The 22,970-nt window shown below is 41.3% G+C and overlaps 1 protein-coding gene across 2 annotated transcripts; it reads right to left on the bottom strand.

Annotated features, from left to right (window-relative positions):
- c6 (complement component 6) lies at positions 1–22,970 on the bottom strand. 2 transcript variants are annotated; one of them, XM_058064662.1, is made up of 23 exons: positions 22,696–22,970; positions 22,384–22,556; positions 20,187–20,317; positions 18,166–18,304; positions 16,987–16,992; positions 16,006–16,023; positions 11,904–12,005; positions 11,668–11,824; positions 11,429–11,573; positions 9,851–9,992; positions 8,525–8,663; positions 8,212–8,391; positions 7,896–8,139; positions 5,657–5,779; positions 5,406–5,572; positions 5,112–5,337; positions 4,863–5,031; positions 4,660–4,771; positions 2,770–2,902; positions 2,502–2,696; positions 2,339–2,426; positions 512–756; positions 1–439 (listed from the first exon to the last, which is right to left on the bottom strand). In XM_058064662.1, the coding sequence occupies exons 1-23, from the start codon at positions 22,816–22,818 to the stop codon at positions 261–263; spliced, it is 3,336 nt and encodes a 1,111-aa protein (XP_057920645.1). In that variant the 5' UTR covers positions 22,819–22,970; the 3' UTR covers positions 1–260. The 2 variants fall into 2 exon arrangements, with proteins under 2 accessions (XP_057920645.1, XP_057920643.1); XM_058064660.1 differs by lacking the exons at positions 16,006–16,023; positions 16,987–16,992; positions 18,166–18,304; ... (1 more) ...; positions 22,384–22,556; positions 22,696–22,970 and adding an exon at positions 12,402–12,551 and having other exon boundaries at positions 11,904–12,071.

The following is a 22,970-nucleotide window of genomic DNA, read 5'->3' as shown; positions in this document are numbered from 1 at the left end:
TTGTTCTTCTTTGTCTTTCTGTTTATTTACACCACACATGCTGTTCTGGCTCAATAGTCACGTCTCTGTCCGTGTACTTTAACACAAAACGGCCAAGTCATTCAACTTGCACTTACTCTGCACAATCAGTACATTTGTTGTGAGTCATCAAAGATATGGATGAGTAAGCATATTATTGAAAATGATATTATTTCATCTACAGTTGACCTTTACCAACTTCATACAATGTGTGCTGATATTGTTCAAGGAGAATGGACCCATCAGGATTCACAGACACCTTCATTGATGATTTCAAACTGGAAGGCAGCACACTTAAGGGCGGCCATGGCGCAAAGATGCAGGCTGCGAGTGCTCTGGCTTCTAGTCAGCTTTAGACAGAACGTGTGCTCCATAACCCGTGGACAGTCCCGAGCAGCTCTACATTCACATTTCTTGGATGCTATGGAGGACATATGGAAGTTTAGAATTTTTACCATTCAATTGGACCGAGAAAAGATTCAGTCACACATACACGAGCAGGTCTCCCATTCGTAACAAACATCAAGGTCGCACGGCTCCTGGACAGAACTCTTTGATGCCCACTTGGCGCGGAACCTGGCCCACTCCAGTTTAGCTGGATCTACGGTATCGCAAGCACTCTCGCTGACAAAGAAGAGGGGATCGCCATGGCAACGGCCAGCGTAGAAGGAACACAGGGACATCGGCACGGTGGTGTTGATGTCAGTGTTCAGAATGCAAAGAATCTCGGGTTCAGCTCTGGTTGTACACACACACACACACACATACACACACAGGTCAGTTCAAATTATTATATAATAATGCTGAATATTTGAGTTGCACTGTTTGAGGCCATGTAGATGTTGGATGCCGTGCATTTGTGCGTCTAATATTTTGGCATTGAGTTTCCTTTGCAATGAGCAAACAATGGCAATTAAAGAGAGACATATTTTGGAGCTAAATCTAATCTCTTGTCACAGACACTTTTATAGCAAATGTTGATCCATAATATCTGAGGAAAATAACATGAAGCGAACAGGCAGGTGGCCCTCATTCATTGTCAAAATTTTTTTTTTTTATGGATGTCCCTCGTTTATTGCTGTTAATTGGTTCCATATCTGGCCATGATAAAACTAGTTTCCACAAAGTAGGATTCCCTTAGGGCAGGGGTCTCAAACTCAATTTACTTGGGGGCCACTGGAGCTCGGGTCTGGGTGAGACTGAGCCGCATCAGGTTTTCCAAAAAAAACAAAAAAAACGCATTTATTAAAAACAGAAAAATGAATAAACTTTGCCTTGGTTTCGATTTTCTACAAGAAAAGCTCTGATAAAACATTCCACTCTTCTCAAATGTCTTACTTTTTATTTTTCTACACAAAATAAGATAAAAATAAATAAACAAACCAAGAATAAAGAAAATCAATCAATCAGTAATAAATAAATAAATAAATATAATAATAACAATAAAACGGCAAATAATAAAAACTTAAGAAACCACACATAGTTGGTGGGTAGACAAATTATTTTTTTCATACTAAAATAATAAAAATACTCTTTTTATTTACAACATATTGCGTAACTGCAGGGTGCTTGAGACACATGCTAACTCGCAAACTAGAGAGCTAGCGACCTAAATGGTAGCCTTCAAGTTATTTCCTTTAAACTTAAATTGCCAAAAACTTACCACTTCCACACGGATAGGGAGGATAACTATTAACAGTTATTTAACCTTTAACATGAACATTAATCAAACGTAATAATTTTTTCTTAGTACATGATACCATACAGCATCCATATCAAATCACATTAAACTTTCATATCAAGGCGGGGGCCTCAAACTAGTGTCCTGCGGGCCACATTTGGCCCACGGGCCGCGTGTTTGAGACCACTGCCTTAGGGCATTGAAAACTTGTTTACGGCCTCTAGACATACAATAACAACCCTACAGTCACCTTTACACATATATTACCCAATATTGTAGATATAATCAGAGAAAATAAGCCATTTAAGACGTGTGTTTCAAAAAATGTGGACAAGCAGTGGCGTGGGGACTACAACTGTGCGTCGTGTTATTATGATTGAATATCATATAATATCATATAATATCCGTTATCATTTTATATCTCTTCCATCTTAAGCTTAAAAATACTTTAGGCCAAGAATGCCTGAACATTTTTTCTACATTTTTTCCAAATTATTCACCAAATAAAAAATAGTTTGGTTAATATTTGGGCTTGTATATAAGGCAGTGGTGTCCAAACTGCTGACTGGGGACAACTTGTCCCCAATGTAACAAAGAGGACCCCCTGATGTAAGAAAGGACTTATTGATAAAAACTTACAGGCAGCTCTCCCGTTGTAGGCAGGTACATTGAGATCCCTGACGTTTCTCACCTGGACCACACTGACTGTCAGGTTCAAATGGTTCCTCTGCAGGAAAGAGTCAAGATTTGTCATCAAGGTGGTTTTCTCTAAAACACATCAAACACATCAAACTGTATGTACCATCAGTGCAGTGTAGTCCTGCAGGTAATGGGGGTTCCCAGGTGAGACTGGTGCTACATCTGTAAAGACCTGGAGGCAGCGGAAACAGGCCCGCCTCAACACAGTTCCAACCCACTGAATCACCCACTTTGTACTCTTCTTTGTTGGGGGACAGCATCATGCCGTCAGGGATATTGGGGGGAAGGCAGATTTTTCCTAAAAGCACAGGCGGACATTTTTCTCAAGTAGAGACACATATTATGACACATGTGATTTGAATTGAACTTACTGAGACACCTTCCTTGTGGTTGGCTCCATGTCCCATCAGGAAGACAGTTGATGAACTGGAAACCTTCCAGGTCAAATCCAGTGTAGCACTGGAACTCCTCACCCTCACCAAAGTCATAGTACTGCTTTGCTTTCTAAACATTCATTCATTCATTTTCTACCGCTTTTCCTCACGAGGGTCGCAGGGGGTGCTGGAGCCTATCCCAGCTGTCTTCGGGCAAGAGGCGGGGTACACGCTGGACTGGTCGCCAGCCAATCACAGGGCACATATAGACAAACAACCATTCACACTCACATTCACACTATGATACGATAATTTGGAGTCGACAATTAACCTAGCATGTTCTTGGAATGTGGGAGGAAACCGGAGTACCCGGAGTACTCAACCTATATATTTTTTTTCATTTTTAATTCTTATTGGTGCATGTTTGTATATTTCTTAGGTGTACCTTGTGTTAAGTTGCTGTGTGATGAAAAAAAACACGCATACACAGGGAGAACATGCAAACTCCACACAGAGATGGCCGAGGGTGGAATCGAACCCTGGTCTCCTAGCTGACCTGCCGTGCTGCCCGCTTTCTAAACATAAACAATAATATTTGAACAAGTTTAGTAATCAAATGTTGTATAAATATTTTGGCCTAAATGTATCATTTTCACACATAATAATGACTGAATGAACTAAAATACTGTACAAATGTAAGGCATTCTAAAGATGCCTTCAAAGACATGTTGTGACATGTAGTGTTCTTCACTGGTGACTATGTATCAGTAATGTTACATTAACAAGACAATAGCCACTGTGGGAAGTACTAGACAGAAACTGTGAGTAATAAAAACTAAATTCACCCAACACCAACATGCGTGTGTCTATATTATGTCTTATTTATGTCTTATTTTCTCTTATGTCTACTATATTGGGTAATGTGTAGAGGGCTCTTGGGTATTTAGAAGGTCATAAACAGGTTTACAATATATACAAATATCTATGTAATGGAGCATGCTTTAATTACAGGGCTGCATGGTGTTTAGCGTGCATGGCCACACAGCTAGGGGACCCGAGTTCGATTCTACCCTTCCACCCATCTCTGTGTGGAGTTTGCATGTTCTCCCCTTGCATGTGTGGGTTTTCTCCGGGTACTCCGGTTTCCTCCCACATTCCAAAAAGAATGAAATTTAGAATGGAAGAATGCGAAAGAAGCCAAAAATATTTTGAAAAAAAAAATGCAATACACTTCAATTTCATTATCTTGGCATCTTTGGAACGGGCCGCATGGTGCTTGAGTGGTTAGCATGTTGGCCTGGGTTTGATTCGATTCTCCATTTTCTTCCTCCCACATTCCAAAAACATGCTAGGTTAATTGGCGACTCCAAATTGTCCATAGGTATGAATGTGAGTGTGAATGGTTGTTTGTCTATATGTGCCCTGTGATTGGCTGGCCACCAGTCCAGGGTGTACCCCGCCTCTCGCCCGAAGACAGCTGGGATAGGCTCCAGCACCCCCCGCGACACTTGTGAGGAAAAGCGGTAGAAAATGAATGAATGGCTTATTTTCTTGTTATTGTATCTACTATGTTGGGTAGTACAAATGTAAGGGTGACTATAGGGGTGTTATTTCATGGCTAGAGGTCTCTAACAATGTTTAAAACCACATCAAAGAAGCTCACAAACAGGTTTTCTATGCTCTAACTATGAAAATTTTTATTTATAAATAACCCCCAGCGACCCTCGTGAGGATTAGTGGTAGAAATTCACTTATCATGGTCTGGAACCAAAGTTCACATTCAAGCATTTTTTCTTAAGATTTCATATTTGTAAAATTATCTCCATAAAATTCAACTTTCAAAAAGAATTGGCTTTAAAGTTTATATGACTATTATATCATCTTTACCCTGAGGAAGCTGTTGTTAGGTGGCTGTGGCCTGGGACAGCCCTTCACACCAGGAGGCAACTCTTCTCTCCATCCTACAGTGAAGTCATCATCATTGTCACATGTTTCCTGTCTGGATATGACAACATACGAGTACAAGGTGAATGAACAATGGAAAGTACATAGTCATACATGTATGTATGTATTTGTGTTCAATCTCTGACTGTTTAAAGATGGAGATGTGACATGGCTCCTCATCCGTGTCTGGACCCTTGCAAGGTTGGCCTCCCCTCAAGGGGGCGGGGTTAATACACCTCCTACTGCGATATCTCTTCATGACGGCTCCACAGCGACTCCATGGGCTCCAACAGCTCCAGGAACCATCCACTTCCTCTGTTGTGTTCAGTTAGTATAAATTGTGTAATAGGTGGGTCTCGAGGTGCGAATGAGTTTCGTAATGTAATCAACATTACCTGAGGTGTAGTCAGGAGCTCTTTGTTCACAATTGGGACCAAACGTTCCAGTCTGACAGGCACACTTGCACTCAGTACCGAAGAGAAAGGTTTTAGCATTATTAGGGCATGGAGTGCACTTGCATATGTCAAACTCCTCCAAATACTGCAGTAGTGCTTTCTTCAGGTGTCTTCTCTTCGTGGCTGCACAGGGAATACCCCGTACCAGATCTATGATGGGTAGTAGCTGGAAAAAAACGTGCTTTCCTGTCAACTTTCCATAAATTTAATGAATATAAAATTAAAAAATGCAACCTTGTAATCGACGACTGCAGGATTGTCAAGGACAGATTTGGCCCAATTCTTAAACGAGGTTCTATCAGGAGCAGGACCTTGCTTCTCCCAGGCCAGAGCTGCAGCCTCTCTGGTTCGACCACCTTTCACCGCAGAGAAAGACTTCTCCGCTGCCTGAATGTACGAGCCTGGGCCACACAATAAAGACGTTTATGAGAAAACATGCTGAAAAAACACCAATCAGGGGAAAATATAATTATAGTTGAAGACACCTTGATATTTTTGAGTCATCTTATTGTCAGAGCACATGGGTACGTCCCTCTGTTGACTGGACAGAACAACAGTCCATGATGTTTCTCGGCCCAGACAACCTTTAACATGATCCTCAGTTTCACCTATTGGAGAGAAATATTATTGTACGGCTGGACTATTCATATTTTTGCACATAATTGTGCAAAAGTACAGTATAGCATCATTAAGGTATAAGAAGAACAAGAACGTGGGTGGTAGTTTGTGTTACGCTTCTGATATGGGGATGGATGGATGGATGGATGGATGGATGGATGGATGGATGGATGGATGGATGGATGGATGGATGGATGGATGGATGGATGGATGGATGGATGGATGGATGGATGGATGGATGGATGGATGGATGGATGGATGGATGGATGGATGGATGGATGGATGGATGGATGGATGGATGGATGGATGGATGGATGGATGGATGGATGGATGGATGGATGGATGGATGGATGGATGGATGGATGGATGGATGGATGGATGGATGGATGGATGGATGGATGGATGGATGGATGGATGGATGGATGGATGGATGGATGGATGGATGGATGGATGGATGGATGGATGGATGGATGGATGGATGGATGGATGGATGGATGGATGGATGGATGGATGGATGGATGGATGGATGGATGGATGGATGGATGGATGGATGGATGGATGGATGGATGGATGGATGGATGGATGGATGGATGGATGGATGGATGGATGGATGGATGGATGGATGGATGGATGGATGGATGGATGGATGGATGGATGGATGGATGGATGGATGGATGGATGGATGGATGGATGGATGGATGGATGGATGGATGGATGGATGGATGGATGGATGGATGGATGGATGGATGGATGGATGGATGGATGGATGGATGTGCTCCCAGAGTATGTGGTCAAAAACAAAAGCAATCGATCACCGGCTAATGGATGATTATTACTAGAGTACAGATTCATATTTTACAGGCACATTTAACCAAATACAGTAAAATAAACAGTATAAAAAACAGTATAAAAACACACAGCGTTCAAGTGGTTAGCGCGCAGACCTCACAGCTAGGAGACCAGGGTTCAATTCCACCCTCGGCCATCTCTGTGTGGAGTTTGCATGTTCTCCCCGTGCATGCGTGGGTTTTCTCCGGGTACTCCGGTTTCCTCCCACATTCCAAAAACATGCTAGGTTAATTGGCGACTCCAAATTGTCCATAGGTATGAATGTGAGTGTGAATGGTTGTTTGTCTATATGTGCCCTGTGATTGGCTGGCGACCAGTCCAGGGTGTACCCCACCTCTCGCCCAAAGACAGCTGGGATAGGCTCCAGCACCCCCGCGACCCACGTGAGGAAAAAGCGGTAGAAAATGAATGAACTAATATTTTTAATTAATATTTAAAATTAATTAATTTACAAGACTGAATTGATTGAATGGATGATCGTTTTAGCTTCCATTCTGAAACAGTTCGAAATCGGACTTCTAAAGCATTTCCCATTAAACAGGCATTGTATTGTAATGTGTTATGTGTTGTATTTGCACATGGAGAGATACGTTCCGGGGCTGGGAAGGAAAAGGGGTGACGGACAGGAAGTGACGGGGAGAAACAGCATTGTGGATGCGTTACGGCCGTGACAGCAGCCCTTGTTGGGAATCGTTGCTTTTTGGACCTTAATAAAAAACGACTGTCGTTCCGCCTATCTAGTCTGGTGTGTATTTTACATTTCCAACCTGTCACATTTGCGGTAAATGTTCCTTGATTGGGTTTCATTCATTCATTTTCTACCGCTTTTCCTCACAAGGGTTGCGGGGGATGCTGGAGCCTATCCCAGCTGTCTTCGGGCGAGAGGCGGGGTACACCCTGGACTGGTCGCCAGCCAATCACAGGGAACATATAGACAAACAACCATTCACACTCACATTCATACCTATGGACAATTTGGAGTCGCTAATTAACCTAGCATGTTTTTGGAATGTGGGAGGAAACCGGAGTACCCGGACAAAACCCACGCATGCACGGGGAGAACATGCAAACTCCACACAGAGATGGCCGAGGGTGGAATTGAACCCTGGTCTCCTACCTGTGAGGTCTGCGTGCTAACCACTAGACCACCGTGCCGCCCTGATTGGGTTTCATGTGAACCCAAATAATAGAATACACATTTTTAACACCGCCCTTCAATCTTTACCATTTTTCTCCCAATCCAATCACCACCTTTACCTGAACTGGTGAGCTCTTCTCGGCTGTATTGGTACAGCAAGTCATAGCGGCCCCCCAGTGTCCCTGAGGCGTAGTAGTGTGTTCCAAAGCGTTGAAAGATGTCCCTGTAGAGGCCGTAGTTGTATTGGAGGGGAAGAGCGTGGAGAAACTGGAGAAATGGTTCTGACAAGACCAAATCTTTTGGGTCTCGCACCTTGAAGGTGGACACAGGGAGAACCTGGTGCACCCGCAAAAACACAGAGTCCTAATAGAGAAAAATAGATATATATGAGAAATTACGATAAATAGGAGCAGCTGTCATTTTAGGCTCACTCACCATTTTTTTTGAAGCGTCAAACACAGACTTAGATGTTTTCATCTGTTTTCCAAAAAGGAAGGCCAACATCCCGAGGTGTTTGTCGTCTTCAGTGCCGGTGGAGGACATGGAATTCTTTATGTTAATGGTTTCAGTGTGTAGTGGCTCGGGATCTGTGCTGAAGTCCCCCAGGATGCCAACCTTATCAATCACAAAAACCAAACAGAAAATACAATTATACCATGATACTCATACATTACTTGGGAATTTAGCCAAAATAATTATGATTCATGGTTCAGACATAATAATACACATGAGGTACTGTTTGTATTACCTTGATGTCAAAGCTCTCAAAGTTGTGAGGGATCCGATGGTAGAGAAGAGTACTCTGAGGTCTCCGAATGATGCAAGTTCCGCCCATAAACATATTGTCCAGAACTGCCCCCCTCGGCTCATTTGCTAGTGCGTCAAACCTTCCAAGAAGTTACATATAAAACCCACGCATGCACGGGGAGAACATGCAAACTCTACACAGAGATGGCCGAGAGTAGAATTGAACCCTGGTCTCCTAGCTGTGAGGTCTGCGCGCTAACCACTAGACCACCGTGCCGCCCTAGCATATGATTTTTGTTTGTAAATACACAGATGCACTGGTATGTTCTAACATTACAGTCCTTTGTGTAGACGTCCTGATTTGGGTGTCTGGGCATGTGAGCCTGACCCGCACCAACTCTTTTGCTCACAGGAGGAGGACATCACCCCTTCTCTTGCATCTGTTGTTTATTTTATTAACAAACATTTTAGTATAAGAAGTTCAACATTTTGGCGGCATGGTGGTCGAGTGGTTAGCAGGGTTCAATTCCACCCTCGGCCATCTCTGTGTGGCGTTTGCATGTTCTTTCCGTGCATGCGTGGGTTTTCTCGGGGTCCCACATTCCAAAAACATGCTAGGTTAATTGGCGACTCCAAATTGTCCATAGGTATGAATGTGAGTGTGAATGGTTGTTTGTCTATATGTGCCCTGTGATTGGCTGGCAACCAGTCCAGGGTGTACCCCGCCTCTCGTCCAAAGACAGCTGGGATAGGCTCCAGCACCCCCGCGACCCTCGTGAGGAAAAAGCGGTAGAAAATGAATGAATGAATGAGTTCAACATTTTGGCGGCATGGTGGTCGAGTGGTTAGCTGGGAGACCACGGTTCAATTCCACCCTCGGCCATCTCTGTGTGGAGTTTGCATGTTCTTTCCGTGCATGCATGGGTTTTCTCCGGGTTTCCTCCCACATTCCAGAAACATGCTAGGAGACTCCAAATTGTCCATAGGTATGAATGTGAGTGTGAATGGTTGTTTGTTTATATGTGCCCTGTGATTGGCTGGCGACCAGTCCAGGGTGTACCCCACCTCTCGCCCAAAGACAGCTGGGATAGGCTCCAGCACCCCGGCGACCCTCGTGAGGAAAAAGCGGTAGAAAGTTCAACATTTTCACTTTCCACCCAGGTTTTATTCAATTGTACCTGTCAATATTATTAGACATAAACAAACTGTCTAAATTAGGGCTGCTTGAAGCTGACCGAAGGACACTTAACATGAAGGAATTTCATTTATGAACTCAGCAGGGTGGAATCCAGAACTATTTTTTTATTAAGCTGGACCGTCGACTTACCCATTTCCCACCAGGTCAGCGCCTGGAGCCACTCTCTTCTCAGCTGGACACACAACTTTCAAGTCAGCACAGTCCTTCTCATCCGAGTTATCGCCACAGTCGTTCTGTTTGTTGCAAGTTAGTGTGGCGTTGAGGCAACGTCCTGAAGCAGAGAATAAGGACTTAAAATGGACGGATTTAGATAAATGTTATCTGATTTTTAGATTATGGACCTCAATAGTAGCCAGTGTTAAGGATTATTGTGTAAAATGTTGTACTAAGGAATACAAAATGACAGTAGTTAATGACGAACGAACCTACCCCAGCCTAACCCTAACCACTACTCATCCGTTCTTCACTAGTTCCTCAGTAACAATTATATTTTTGTGTTCAAGCCTGTTGTTCCAATCAAGTCTGGTGCTTGTGTGTCTCACCAAATAGGTGTCAGTAATGTTACTGACCAGTGTGGAATACTACGTATCATTCCAGCGTCTTTGAATGTCTCTTCTGAATGCATTATATTTGCTTTTACCTCATTTTGCAAATTTTATGCTTGAAAATGCTTAATTTAAGCAGAAAATGTTGTTAAATTTCCATATTTTGGAGTAATTCTATAGCATATTTATCCACAAAACAGTATGATATATTGAATAGACTGTAATAGAGTGTAGTGACAAAATGTAATTTATTAGAATGCTGTTAAAGTAACAGTAACAGTAATCAGTTTTTAGATTATGGACCTCAATAGTGTTAAGGTGCCCGTGTTAAGGATAATTGTGCCTGATGTGACATCATTTGGTAAAATTTTGTACTAAGGTACACAAAATTACAGTAGTTAATGAGGAACGAACCTACCCCAGCCTAACCCTAACCACTACTCATGATTCCTCGTCCGTTCTTCACTAGTTCCTCAGTAGCGATTGTGTTTTTGTGTTCAAGCCTGTTGTTCCAGCAGTCAATTCTGGTGCTTGTGTGTCTCACCAAATATGACAGTAACATTACTGACACCTACTGACCAGTGTGGAATACTACGTATCATCCCAGTGTCTTTGAATGTGTCTTCTGAATGCATTATATTTGTTTTAACTCATTTTGCAAATGTTATGCTTGAAAATGCATAATTTTTGCAGAAAATGTTGTTAAATTTGCATATTTTTGAGTAATTCTACAGCATGTTCATACACAAAACAGTATGATTTATTGAATAGACTGTAATAGAGTGTAGTGACAAAATGTCATTTATTAGAATTCTGTTAAAGTAATAGTAATCAGTTTTTAGATTATGGACCTCAATAGTGTTAAGGATTATTGTGCCTGACGTGACATCATTTGGTAAAACTTTGCACTAAGGTACACAAAATTATATTTGTTTTTACCTCATTTTGCAATTTTTATGCTTGAAAATGCTTAATTTAAGCAGAAAATGTTGTTAAATTTGCATATTTTGGAGTAATTCTATAGCATATTCATCCACAAAACAGTATGATTTATTGAATAGACTGTAATAGAGTGTAGTGACAAAGTGTCATTTATTAGAATGCTGTTAAAGTAACAGTAACAGTAATTAGTGATATGCTAACTGGGCTCCTCTTTGCTTACCATTATCACATTTGAAGTTGTCCCTGCAGTCAATGGGGGCCAGCTTACACTCCGTAGGGGCATAACAGGGCCTCTCCTCAGTCAGCTTCACACTGCAAGAAGATCCACCAAACTGCGACGGGCTTTGTACAAACCTTGTCCGTAACTATGACAACGGCATGAACAGAAAAGCCAATCATTGCTAAATGTAGACAGAATTCTTCTATAAAGAAGTCAATGTGAAAATATTTCTTGCTTGCCTGTTTCTTGGCACAAGGTGAGCAGTCAGACCAGGGCCCAAATTCTGTCAACAGACAATTGACGGGACAAGCCTGCACATTACAAGCCCTCCTGTCATGTCTTTCACACAGTTGACGACAGCTGCTCTTCCAGTAGTAGTCATCATATTTAATCTCCCTGTCAAACAAATCAAATCTGCTGGAATCCTCGATTTCAAACTCTCCAAAAAAATGTAATAATGGAATGCATGTCTCACCTGTGTCTGTGTTGTGTGCCGTGGTTGCAGGTCCGCGTGCAGGCCGACCATGAGGACCAGGGATAGCGGTCACAAAAACAAGACAGGCCAACTGATATGAAGCTTAGGAAGTGCAGCAACGAGAATAAACAAGTGGAAGGAGCCATCGAGCCAAAGAATTTGGAAGAACTGTAAAAAAATGGAAAAATCTAATTAATTTTCACCAATATTGTTAGTCATCAAACAACAACAATACATTCATTCATTTTCTATGCCGCTTACACTTATGCTGGAGCCTATCCCAGCTGACTTTGTGCGAGAGGCGGGGTCCACACTGGACTGGTTGCCAGCCAATCACAGGGCACATACGTATAGACAAACAACCATTCACACTCACATCCATATTCAAGCATGCATTCTGCATACCATGCATACTAAATATGAATAGGTGCCACTACAGTAATAAAATGAAAGGAATGAATAAAAAACATAATATCATGTAGAAGAGGTTTGACTCACCACACACGGTGATGATACCGTCTCAGCCGATAACTGTGATGGTGTGATAGTCTGCACCGCAGGCAGAGCTGAATATGAACTGAGGTTTGTGTTGACCTAATAAGAGATATAAACCCCACCCACCGGAATTCTGCAAGCTTGTTTTGGAACAATATTCCCTCTCGGAAATAGTATGCTGAATCTGACAACATTTGGAACATTTGTCCCCCCTCACCATGTACGGGAAGGAAATCAGTGTGGAGTTTCCCCGACTAAGATGTGATCCAGATGTTTTGTGTTTTGAGTCTTGACAGCTCTGCACAGTCACAGTGGGGGGGGGGGGGGGGGGGACTTTTACTCCCGTATTTTCTCAATCTGGCACAAAGCAGAAGAACACAATGTTTCTCTCCATAAGTCATTCCAATCTATTTGTGATTTGTCGCCACAGCAAATCAACCCTGTCTTCTCACACAAACTACCCTCATGTCCTCCTCCATCTCAAACCATCTGAGTCTGGCCTCTTTGACTTTATATCCAAGGCCTCTAACATGTAATGTCACTATGATGTACTCGTTCCTGATCCTATCCATCCTGGTCACTCCCAATGAGAACCTCAGCATCCTCATTTCTGCTCTACCTCCAGTTCTGCTTCCTGTTGTGTCCTCAGTGACGCTGTCTCTAGACCAAACAACATGGCTGCTCTCAGCACAGTATTACGATCATATATTATTATATTATATCGGTTCCAAGGACATTTTTCATTCATTTTCTACCACTTTTTCCTCACGAGGGTCGCTGGGGATACTGGAGCCTATCCCAGCTGTCTTCAGGCGAGAGGCGGGGTACACCCTGGACTGGTCACCAGCCAATCACAGGGCACATATAGACAAACAACCATTCACACTCACATTCATACCTATGGACAATTTGGAGTCGCCAATTAACCTAGCATGTTTTTGGAATGTGGGAGGAAAATGGAGAATCGAATCAAACCCAGGCCAACATGCTAATCACTCAAGCACCGTGCGGCCCGTTCCCTCGATGCCAAGATGATGAAATTGAAGTGTACAGTCGACACTCGCTTGATCGCGATTTGAATGTCCCTCGCTTTATTGCGTTTTTTTTTTCTCCAAATATTTTTGGCTTCTTTTGCATTCTTCCCAACTTCTTTTGAAAAACCACTAAATTATTGTACATCGTAGCTTTCTATATGCTATAACCTGATGCCGTAGCCCGCACATTACTGTTGTGTAATGTGGTGCAAACAAAGAATAATAGGAGTGTAAAGTGTCACGCCGAGGAGAGGGTAAGACCCAAGAGAAGCACGCAGGCAGGAGTAGCTTGCAATAAAAGGTCTTTATTGCCTCCTCAAAAAGCAGGATAGTGACAACAAAAAACTATGGTGCAAAAAATGGAGAGCAAACAGAAAAGGCACCACGAAAAAGGCTAGCAAGGCTATACAAAACTAACTTCTTAGTGCCGGTAGGGAGCAGCTACCTGGCTGGCAGGAAGGCGTCGGGCAGGAGACTTGGCACCACTATGTGGTGGTGGAAGAGACGGCAAAAGGCTCAGGTCCAAACAGGCAAGTGGCGTGCGTCCATGTGGAACAATACTACGACGCCTTCCTGCTGCCACAGGTGTGCCTAAATGGAAGGTGGTGATTGAGAACACCTGTGGCTGGCCGGGTAGCTCCTCCCATCAGGGCGAACTGGGGCCTGAGGGGAGAGAGAGAGAGAGCATGAGTGGCAGGCAAGTGTAAATGGTGACAACACCAGTAGGCTGCTCCAGGAGCAGTAAGATGGTGTCACGCAATGGCGTGACAGTAAAGGTGACTACAGGGTTGTTATTTCATGTCTACAGGACTCTAATAATGGTAAAAGTCCTATTTAGAAAGTCATAAACTGGATTTGTAAACTCCAAATACAAAAATATTCAATTTATTAATATTGAATCATACGTTGTAGAAATTTATTCAAGTGATGAGTTGAATTACATCCACTCACGCTGTAATTGTGTATTTTTTTAATGTTTTTTTGTGTTTATTTTATTTTTGTGTCAACCCACCACAAATACTAAATTTAGATAGATCCTAGATAGATTTTTTTTTCGCACACAAACAAATCCTAAGGGTGGCACTGTCAAACAAATCTTCACTCGCTAAATGTACTGCAAAAAAGGTCAGTAAGGATAATTCAGAATGCCGCCTACAGAGAACATACTAACTCATTCATTCATTTTCTACCGCTTTTTCCTCACGAGGGTCGCGGGGGTGCTGGAGCCTATCCCAGCTGTCTTCGGGCGAGAGGCGGGGTACACCCTGGACTGGTCGCCAGCCAATCACAGGGCACATATAGACAAACAACCATTCACACTCACATTCATACCTATGGACAATTTGGAGTGGCCAATTAACCTAGCATGTTTTTGGAATGTGGGAGGAAACCGGAGTACCTGGAGAAAACCCACGCATGCACGGGGAGAACATGCAAACTCCACACAGAGATGGCCGAGGGTGAAATTGAAACCTGGTCTCCTAGCTGTGAGGTCTGCGCGCTACCCACTTGACCGCCATGTGTTTTTATACTGTTTTTTACACTGTTTATTTTACTGTATTTGGTTAAATGTGCCTGTAAAATATGAATCTGTACTCTAGTAATAATCATCCATTGACCGGTGATCGATTGCTTTTGCTGACTACATACTCTGGGAGCACATCAATCTATCAATCTAGATATCTATCTATCTCTATCCATCCATCCATCCATCGAGATGGCCGAGGGTGGAATTGAACCCTGGTCTCCTAGCTGTGAGGTCTGCGCGCTAACCACGCGACCGCCGTGCCGCCCCGTTACTTTAATACTAAAATATAAAATAAAAGAAAAATGAAACTTTAACTGCATATAAAACTTTATTCACATTATAAAATGTCCTAACCTGTACAGGACACGCTAACTACACAATACATGCCATGGCAAAGGATGTCATTACACATTAAATTCAAATTTAAAAAAAAGTTCCTTATACACACAATCTTTACAGATGACCATACAATACATTGCATTGACATTGAGTGTGGGAATGGCGCTATTATCGGAATAGGTCAATGCGATAAGTGAACTTTGTTTTCATGGCATCTTAAGTTGTCATCTTACTAGTGTCCACTATATGGAGCTCAGAGGGAAGACTACAGACACAGAAAAATGTTTTTATGAGTTTTTACTGGTAGTAACTGGGGGAAATATCGATTAAAAAGAGTGTATATTTGATCTTTGACTGCTGATGGAAGGGACAACTGTAGGGATCATTAAAACTAAACGTCATGCGAATAAATCTTGCAGTTTGAGACATGTCATAGTCGATAGTAAAGCACTGGATAGACCGAGTGACCAAATACAACCATGCATCAACACTTAGAAGAGTGAAAAACAAAAAGACAGACAACATCTACAAGTGAAAACCACTTGGAATTATTAGACATTAATTTCAATTCCCACTCTGAGCTTCTCTATAAAAATGGTATCATTGGAGCCAGTTATGTGTAGCGACGTAACACTGATGTACTATTCTGTCCACAGAGTGTAACATTTGTATTTCTTTGTGATGTGACACACAAGCACAGTGAGACGAGAAGAATCTGTTAATGCTTGTGCATAGCCCAAATATATACAGTTTAATTATATATATATATGCTGATAATATTTTGATTAATGCAAATATAACCTGCTAAATCCCAAAGAAACAGAACTAAAGTGTGAAAATTGACCTAATTTTTTTTAGAAGCACCTCCCCGTAAATAAATGCTGGCTGAATATCTACTGATCATGGTGAACTACTGTGTAAATATGATATAAAAACAATAAAGTCGTGTGTTGACAGTACTAGTACGGTGCGTCATGGATGGAATGGTGGGTTGTTAACCAGACACCATGCAGCAGAGTCCAGGGAAACGTCTCTTCCGCTGTCGCACTAGCGGGTGTGGAGTCAGGTTCAGTAGACTGCTGTCATCTGGAACAATAAAAGCAATATGACCACAAAACAATAATGTATTAATAAGTTTCATAAAAGCACTCTTTTCGCACTGAAATATGTAAATATAAATATGAGAGGGTATGCACTTTTTTGAGATATGCGCTTGCATGATGCGAAAACACACATACTATTTATATACTCTGCATATTTATTGTACTTATGCCACATTGCGGTTCGAATTTCGCGGCTTTACTCCATCACGCTTTTGTCAACAACATTTGAATGAATCATGCTGTTTCTGGGTTGAATATGACCCTATTATTAGTAAAAAAAGCATTTTTTTTAACCTAAATTAAGCATTTGTATGTGAAGTCAGCTAGCTAGAGTTGACTGGTAGCGGAGTGCTAGCAGGGGGTTAGCAGTGTGGACAGTGGACAATAATAATAATAATAATAATAACAACAACAATAATCATAATAATAACATGTGCTACTGTTCCACTCCACGATAACGTCACGCAACACACAAGCACACACAATACATTTTTATGTCTTAAATGGCTAAATATATCTTGTTATGTCTACCCTATTGGGTAATATTAGCGTAAAAGTGACTATAGGGCTGTTACTTTTTGTACAAAGGGCTCTACTCATGTTATTAAACATGAGTTTTAACATTTTTTTATATATATATATGCTCTAACGGCAAAAATATTCCCTTTAGAAATAAGGACTGTGGAGTCAGTTAGGATTCTGTATCATCTAAATCAGTCTCAAACATGCGGCCCGCAGGCCACGAGTTTGAGGCCCCCGCCTTGATACGAAAGTTTAATGTTAGTGCGGCCCGCGCAAGTTTGATATGGATGCTGTATGGTATCATGTACCCAGAAAAAATTATTACGTTTGATTAATGTTCAGGTTAAAGGTTAAATAACTGTTAATAGTTATCCTCCCTATCCGTGTGGAAGTGGTAATTTTTTGGCTATTTAAGTTTAAAGGAAATAACTTGAAGGCTACCGTTCGCTAGCAGGTCGCTAGCTCTCTAGTTTGCGAGTTAGCATGTGTTTCAAGACCCTGCAGTTGCGCAATATGTTGTAAATAAAAAAAAGTATAAATGTGACTATAGTCGTGTTTTGTCATGTCTACAGGGCTCTAATAATGCTTTGTTCATTTTAATATGAAAAAAAAATATTTGTCTACCCACCAACTATATGTGGTTTCTTAAGTTTTTATTATTTGCCGTTTTATTGTTATTATTATATTATTACGGATTGATTGATTTTCTTTATTATTGATTTGTTTATTTATTTTTCATCTTATTTTGTGTAGAAAAATAAAAAGTAAGATATTTGAGAACAGTGGAATGTTTTATCAGAGCTTTTCTTGTAGAAAATTGAAACCAAAGCGACGTTTTTTATTTTTTTTTGTTTTTAATAAATGCGTTTTTTTTGTTTTTTTTTGGAAAACCTGATGCGGCCCAGTCTCACCCAGACCCGAGCTCCAGTGGCCCCCAAGTAAATTGAGTTTGAGACCCCTGATCTAAATAATACTAACATTTTTAGAGGCTTTTTAAACAATTAACTAGGAAATGTGAACAAATAAGTAATAAAATAGTTGTAAATGTGGTATGTTTCATAAATGTCCCACACCTTGATTTTTCAGTGGCAAAGGCATTGTGTCCCTGAGTTTGCTGAGCAGGTTCCTCATCTCCTGCATATCTCTGCCAAGATAAAACATCCACAATCAGCATCTTGGAGCAATTTTTTCTCTCGCCACATTTTATAGCCATAACAAAAAAGTCACTTTGAAATGTGTACCTCTCTATGTTTTCAATATGGACTCCCACCAGCCACGGCTCATGAGGGTAATCAACAGGAGAAGAGGAACGATCTTCCAAGATGGGAGCATCGGAACTTTCATCCACCCTGAAGTCCATCCTCGGCTCAGAGTCGGTTCCTTGAAACAGAACAGAAAATAAAAAAATAATTTACAGCTCTTCCCAAGATGTCCATCCATCCATTCATTTTATGTGTTGCTTATGCTTTATAGGGTTGCAGGGGTGTGGGGGTGCTGGAGCCTATCCCAGCTGTCTTTGTGCGAGAGGCGGGGTACACCTTGGACTGGTGGCCAGCCAATCACAGGGCACATATAGACAAACAACCATTCACACTCACATTCATACCTATGGACAATTTGGAGTCGCCAATTAACCTAGCATGTTTTTGGAATGTGGGAGGAAAATGGAGAATCGAATCAAACCCAGGCCAACATGCTAACCACTCAAGCACCGTGCGGCCCGTTCCCAAGATGCCAAGATGATGAAATTGAAGTGTACAGTCGACCCTCGCTTGGTCGCGATTTGAATGTCCCTCGCTTTATTGCGTTTTTTTTCCGAAATATTTTTGGCTTTTTTTCGCATTCTTCCTGACTTCTTTTGAAAAACCACTAAATTATTGTACATCGTAGCTTTCTATATGCTATAACCTGATGCCGTAGCCTGCACATTACTGTTGTGTAATGTGGTGCAAACAAAGAATAATAGGAGTGTAAAGGTGACTATAGGGTTGTTATTTCATGTCTACAGGACTCTAATAATGGAAAAAGCCCTATTTAGAAAGTCATAAACTGGATTTGTAAACTCCAAATACAAAAATATTCAATTTATTAATATTGAATCATACGTTGTAGAAATTAATTAAAGTGATGAGTTGAATTACATCCACTCACTCTGTAATTGAGTATTTTTTAAATGTTTTTTTGTGTTTATTTTATTTTTGTGTCAACCCACCACAAATACTAAATGTAGACCGCTATTAGATCTCCTAGATAGATTTTTTTTCGCACACAAACAAATCCTAAGGGTGGCACTGTCTGTTGAGCATATCCTTAAAACAAATCTTCACTCGCTAAATGTACTGCAAAAAAAGGTCAGTAAAGATAATTCATAATGCCGCCTACAGAGAACATACTAACTCCTTATTTCTAAAATCACAAATACTTCAACTTGCTGATATAGTTCATCTTCAAACAGCTAATTAACCTAGCATGTTTTTGGAATGTGGGAGGAAACCGGAGTCCCCGGAGAAAACCCACGCATGCACGGGGAGAACATGCAAACTGCACACAGAGATGGCCGAGGGTGGAATTGAACCCTGGTCTCCTAGCTGTACCCAATACTTCCCAACAAGGACTACTGCTAGGACTACGTTAAAAAGCCATAGCATTTCAGTATGTGGAATCAAACTATGGAATGGATTGAGTAAGGACCTCAAACAATGCACAACGATGAGCCAATTCAAGAAACAATACAAGCAGTTGATGTTTACTAAATACAAGGATGAAGAGTCTTGAACCAGTCATGATGTGCTATATATATCACTATATTGACAATATAAAAAAAATAATAAAAAACCTTAAACTGTATTATGGAAAGCAAGAAGTGAACAAATGTAACAGTTACTGATTGTAAAAGTACCAGATGGAGGGGTAGGATTTAATAAGCTTTGCTTCTTCCTACTCCTTTTGGACATGTGGAACTGTGAACTGATTATGGGATGCATTCAATTGTAATCTGATGCATGTTCAAATGAAATAAAACCATTAACAAATACATACAGTAGATTTCTCACTTGCACCATAGTTGCTTTGGGACCCAAAAAGGAAGAGTTACTCCGATTCCAGTTTTTCTTTAATAATCTTACTTTATCATTCATTGGTGATGAGTGCCAATGTTTTTTTATGTATTTTAACAGTATGTGTGTTGTTGTGCTGTTGCAAACAATTATTTGTTTTTAACAAGAGTGCTGTGGCGTGCTGTTGCCTCATATGGTGACAGTACTTTTTCTGTGAAGCTGCAGCACCCCCAGCAGGCACATTGACTTCAGCATCTCAGTGATGAACATTTCCAGGCAACACTGCAGCTGGATGAAGAGCCGACAGATCTCAGGGTGGATTTCTCCGTCCTCTGGACTGCAAGGTGGGGTGACGAGGGTAGGGTATTCAAGCGGGTAGGGAAAAAAAGAGAATTTAGGAAGAAGCCACATCACTTCCGTATTTCAAATGTTGCAACGCCAATTTGTAATTTATGTTTTGCATTTTGTTCCCTTCCTGTACTTAAAATGAACAGAACCATGACTTTCCTACCGAGGTACATATGTTAGGATGCCTGACCCGTTATTGTCCCACAAATTAAACTGAACCCTAGTATATTACTGTCAACATTGTTGAGATCATATAGTGTTATGATAATATATGACAATAATATATCATATTATTGCAATATGTCCTTTAATATGTTGTCTTTTATTCTGTGCAGTTGCAGAATTGGCATGTATTTTTCCTCAGAGGCATTTTGTACTGTCTGTCAAATGTTTGCAGCATTTCTTGAAATGCTGCTTTTCAATAAGGGTGTCAGCATCATCGGTTCCATCTGGTAGATGAACAATTCCAGCTCCCTGTGTTTACTTATCATGTCTATTTATGTCAATTTCTAATTAAAGAAAGTTACGCACATATTTAAAGACAAAATCTTTGTGTTTTTTTTAGTTATTAGTATCAACATTTTAGCTTTTTATAGTTACAGCCTTATAGTTATAGCCTTTTTGTAGTACATTTTCCCCACATTTCCTGAGATTTTGTTCTTTTTTATTTCTGCAATAAGCTTCAATCCACACATGGCCATTGACCAGGAAGGCAAGGTGTTGCCAGGCAGTCGATGAGGGGTGGGTTGCATTGTGAAGGGGTTTATGCAGCTTTCAGACGTGCACATTTTCACTTCTGCAACTAACTTGGAACATTAACACGGCAGCAGTTGTTCAACTCCGATGGAAAAAAGAGCCACATGTCACTCCTTGATGCTAACACTGGTAGCGCCAAGGTAGGTTGCATTACAAGGTTAATAGTGTGTGTAAACCACTTAATATGTGCCAGTCCTATATTACGTTATCATTATCTTTCTTAGTAGCAATGCCAACGTAAATCTGATTGGCTTCTAGCTGCCTTGTGCTTGCAAGACATACTCCAAACATACATACCCGTGTTCCCTCTTGACATTAACACTCAAACACTTGACTTTACCTCTAGATCAGGGGTCTCAAACACGCGGCCCGCGGGACAAATGTGTCCCGCAGGAGTTTGATATGGATGCTATATGGTATCACGTACCCAGAAAAAATTATTACGTTTGATTAATGTTCATGTTAAAGGTTAAATAACTGTTAATAGTTATCCTCCCTATCCGTGTGGAAGTGGTAAGTTTTTGGCTATTTAAGTTTAAGGGAAATAACTTGAAGGCAACCGTTTAGGTCGCTAGCTCTCTAGTTTGCGAGTTAGCATGTGTCTCAAGACCCTGCAGTTGCGCAATATGTTGTAAATAAAAAGAGTATAAATGTGACTATAGTCGTGTTTTGTCATGTCTACAGGGCTCTAATAATGCTTTGTTCATTTTAATCTGAAAAAAATAATTTGTCTACCCACCAACTATATGTGGTTTCTTAAGTTTTTATTATTTGCCGTTTTATTATTATTATTATTATATTTATGTATTACTGATTGATTGATTTTCTTTATTCTTGATTTGTTTATTTATTTTTCATCCTATTTTGTGCAGAAAAATAAAAAATTAAGATATTTGAGAACAGTGGAATGTTTTATCAGAGCTTTTATTGTAGAAAATCGGAACCAAAGCACTGAAAAAGTTTGTATATTTTTCTGTTTTTAATAAATGCGTGTTTTTGTTTTTTGTTTTTTTGGAAAACCTGATGCGACCCAGCCTTGCCCAGACCCTAGCTCCAGTGGCCCCCAGGTAAATTGAGTTTGAGACCCCTGCTCTAGATGAGCTTGTGCATGAGATAACAGTTCCTCAAATGCTGGCTGTACACAGGTGGCTCCCTGGCTGCACTTTGGACACCCCGGGTCTTGACACAGTGTGAGCGTGTTGTACAGTTATGATATAAACATAAATTGTCCTGTGTCTTCACAGGAAATACACTTTATGTTGTGTTATTTCTGTCATTTCTTCACTTGACTGAGCTTACCCAGAGACAGCAATGAGGGCGAGGTTTTGGTGCGCAGCGCGGGCCATGGAGCATCCTTTAGCCCGGGTGTAGTGCATCTGAGCCCGCAGTGAGGGACAGTCGGCTGACATCTCACCGACAGAAATGACCTGTTCGCGGTACAGCGCCACCAGGGTGTTGAATTCCTGCACAGTCTGAACAAAATAGCCAGCGTGACGTTTTCTAGCAGACTAGCACAGATACTATTTGTATCTATTTGCCTTAAAATGACTTAGTCAGTAAACTAAGTCAATGCTGCATTATATTATTCGAAAAACACTACTTAGCACTCACCATCCTGCTGCCGTCCACGGTGCTCTCCCGGTGCTCCGAATCCGCCAGTGTCCCTTTAGTGATAGGCAAGACGCTGCCTGCGGATCTGGGGCGCTTTTTCCGCCCGCACGGTGCAGAACTCATGCATGCAGAGCGCCTCGTCTTCTTCTGGAGGCTTGCTGTGTCCTCGCAGCAGAGCACCAAGACACCGGCTCGGACACCGCAGAGAGCCGCGGTTAGTATGTAGAGCCCGGGTTGAGGCGAACAGATGTTCCCCGGATGAGGTCCCCGCCAGC

The sequence above is a fragment of the Doryrhamphus excisus genome, chromosome 2 (genome assembly GCF_030265055.1).
Source record: "Doryrhamphus excisus isolate RoL2022-K1 chromosome 2, RoL_Dexc_1.0, whole genome shotgun sequence".
Lineage (NCBI taxonomy): Eukaryota > Metazoa > Chordata > Actinopteri > Syngnathiformes > Syngnathidae > Doryrhamphus > Doryrhamphus excisus.
The sequence above is the reverse complement of the archived record's forward strand: the minus strand, read 5'-3'. Positions and strand labels throughout refer to the sequence as shown.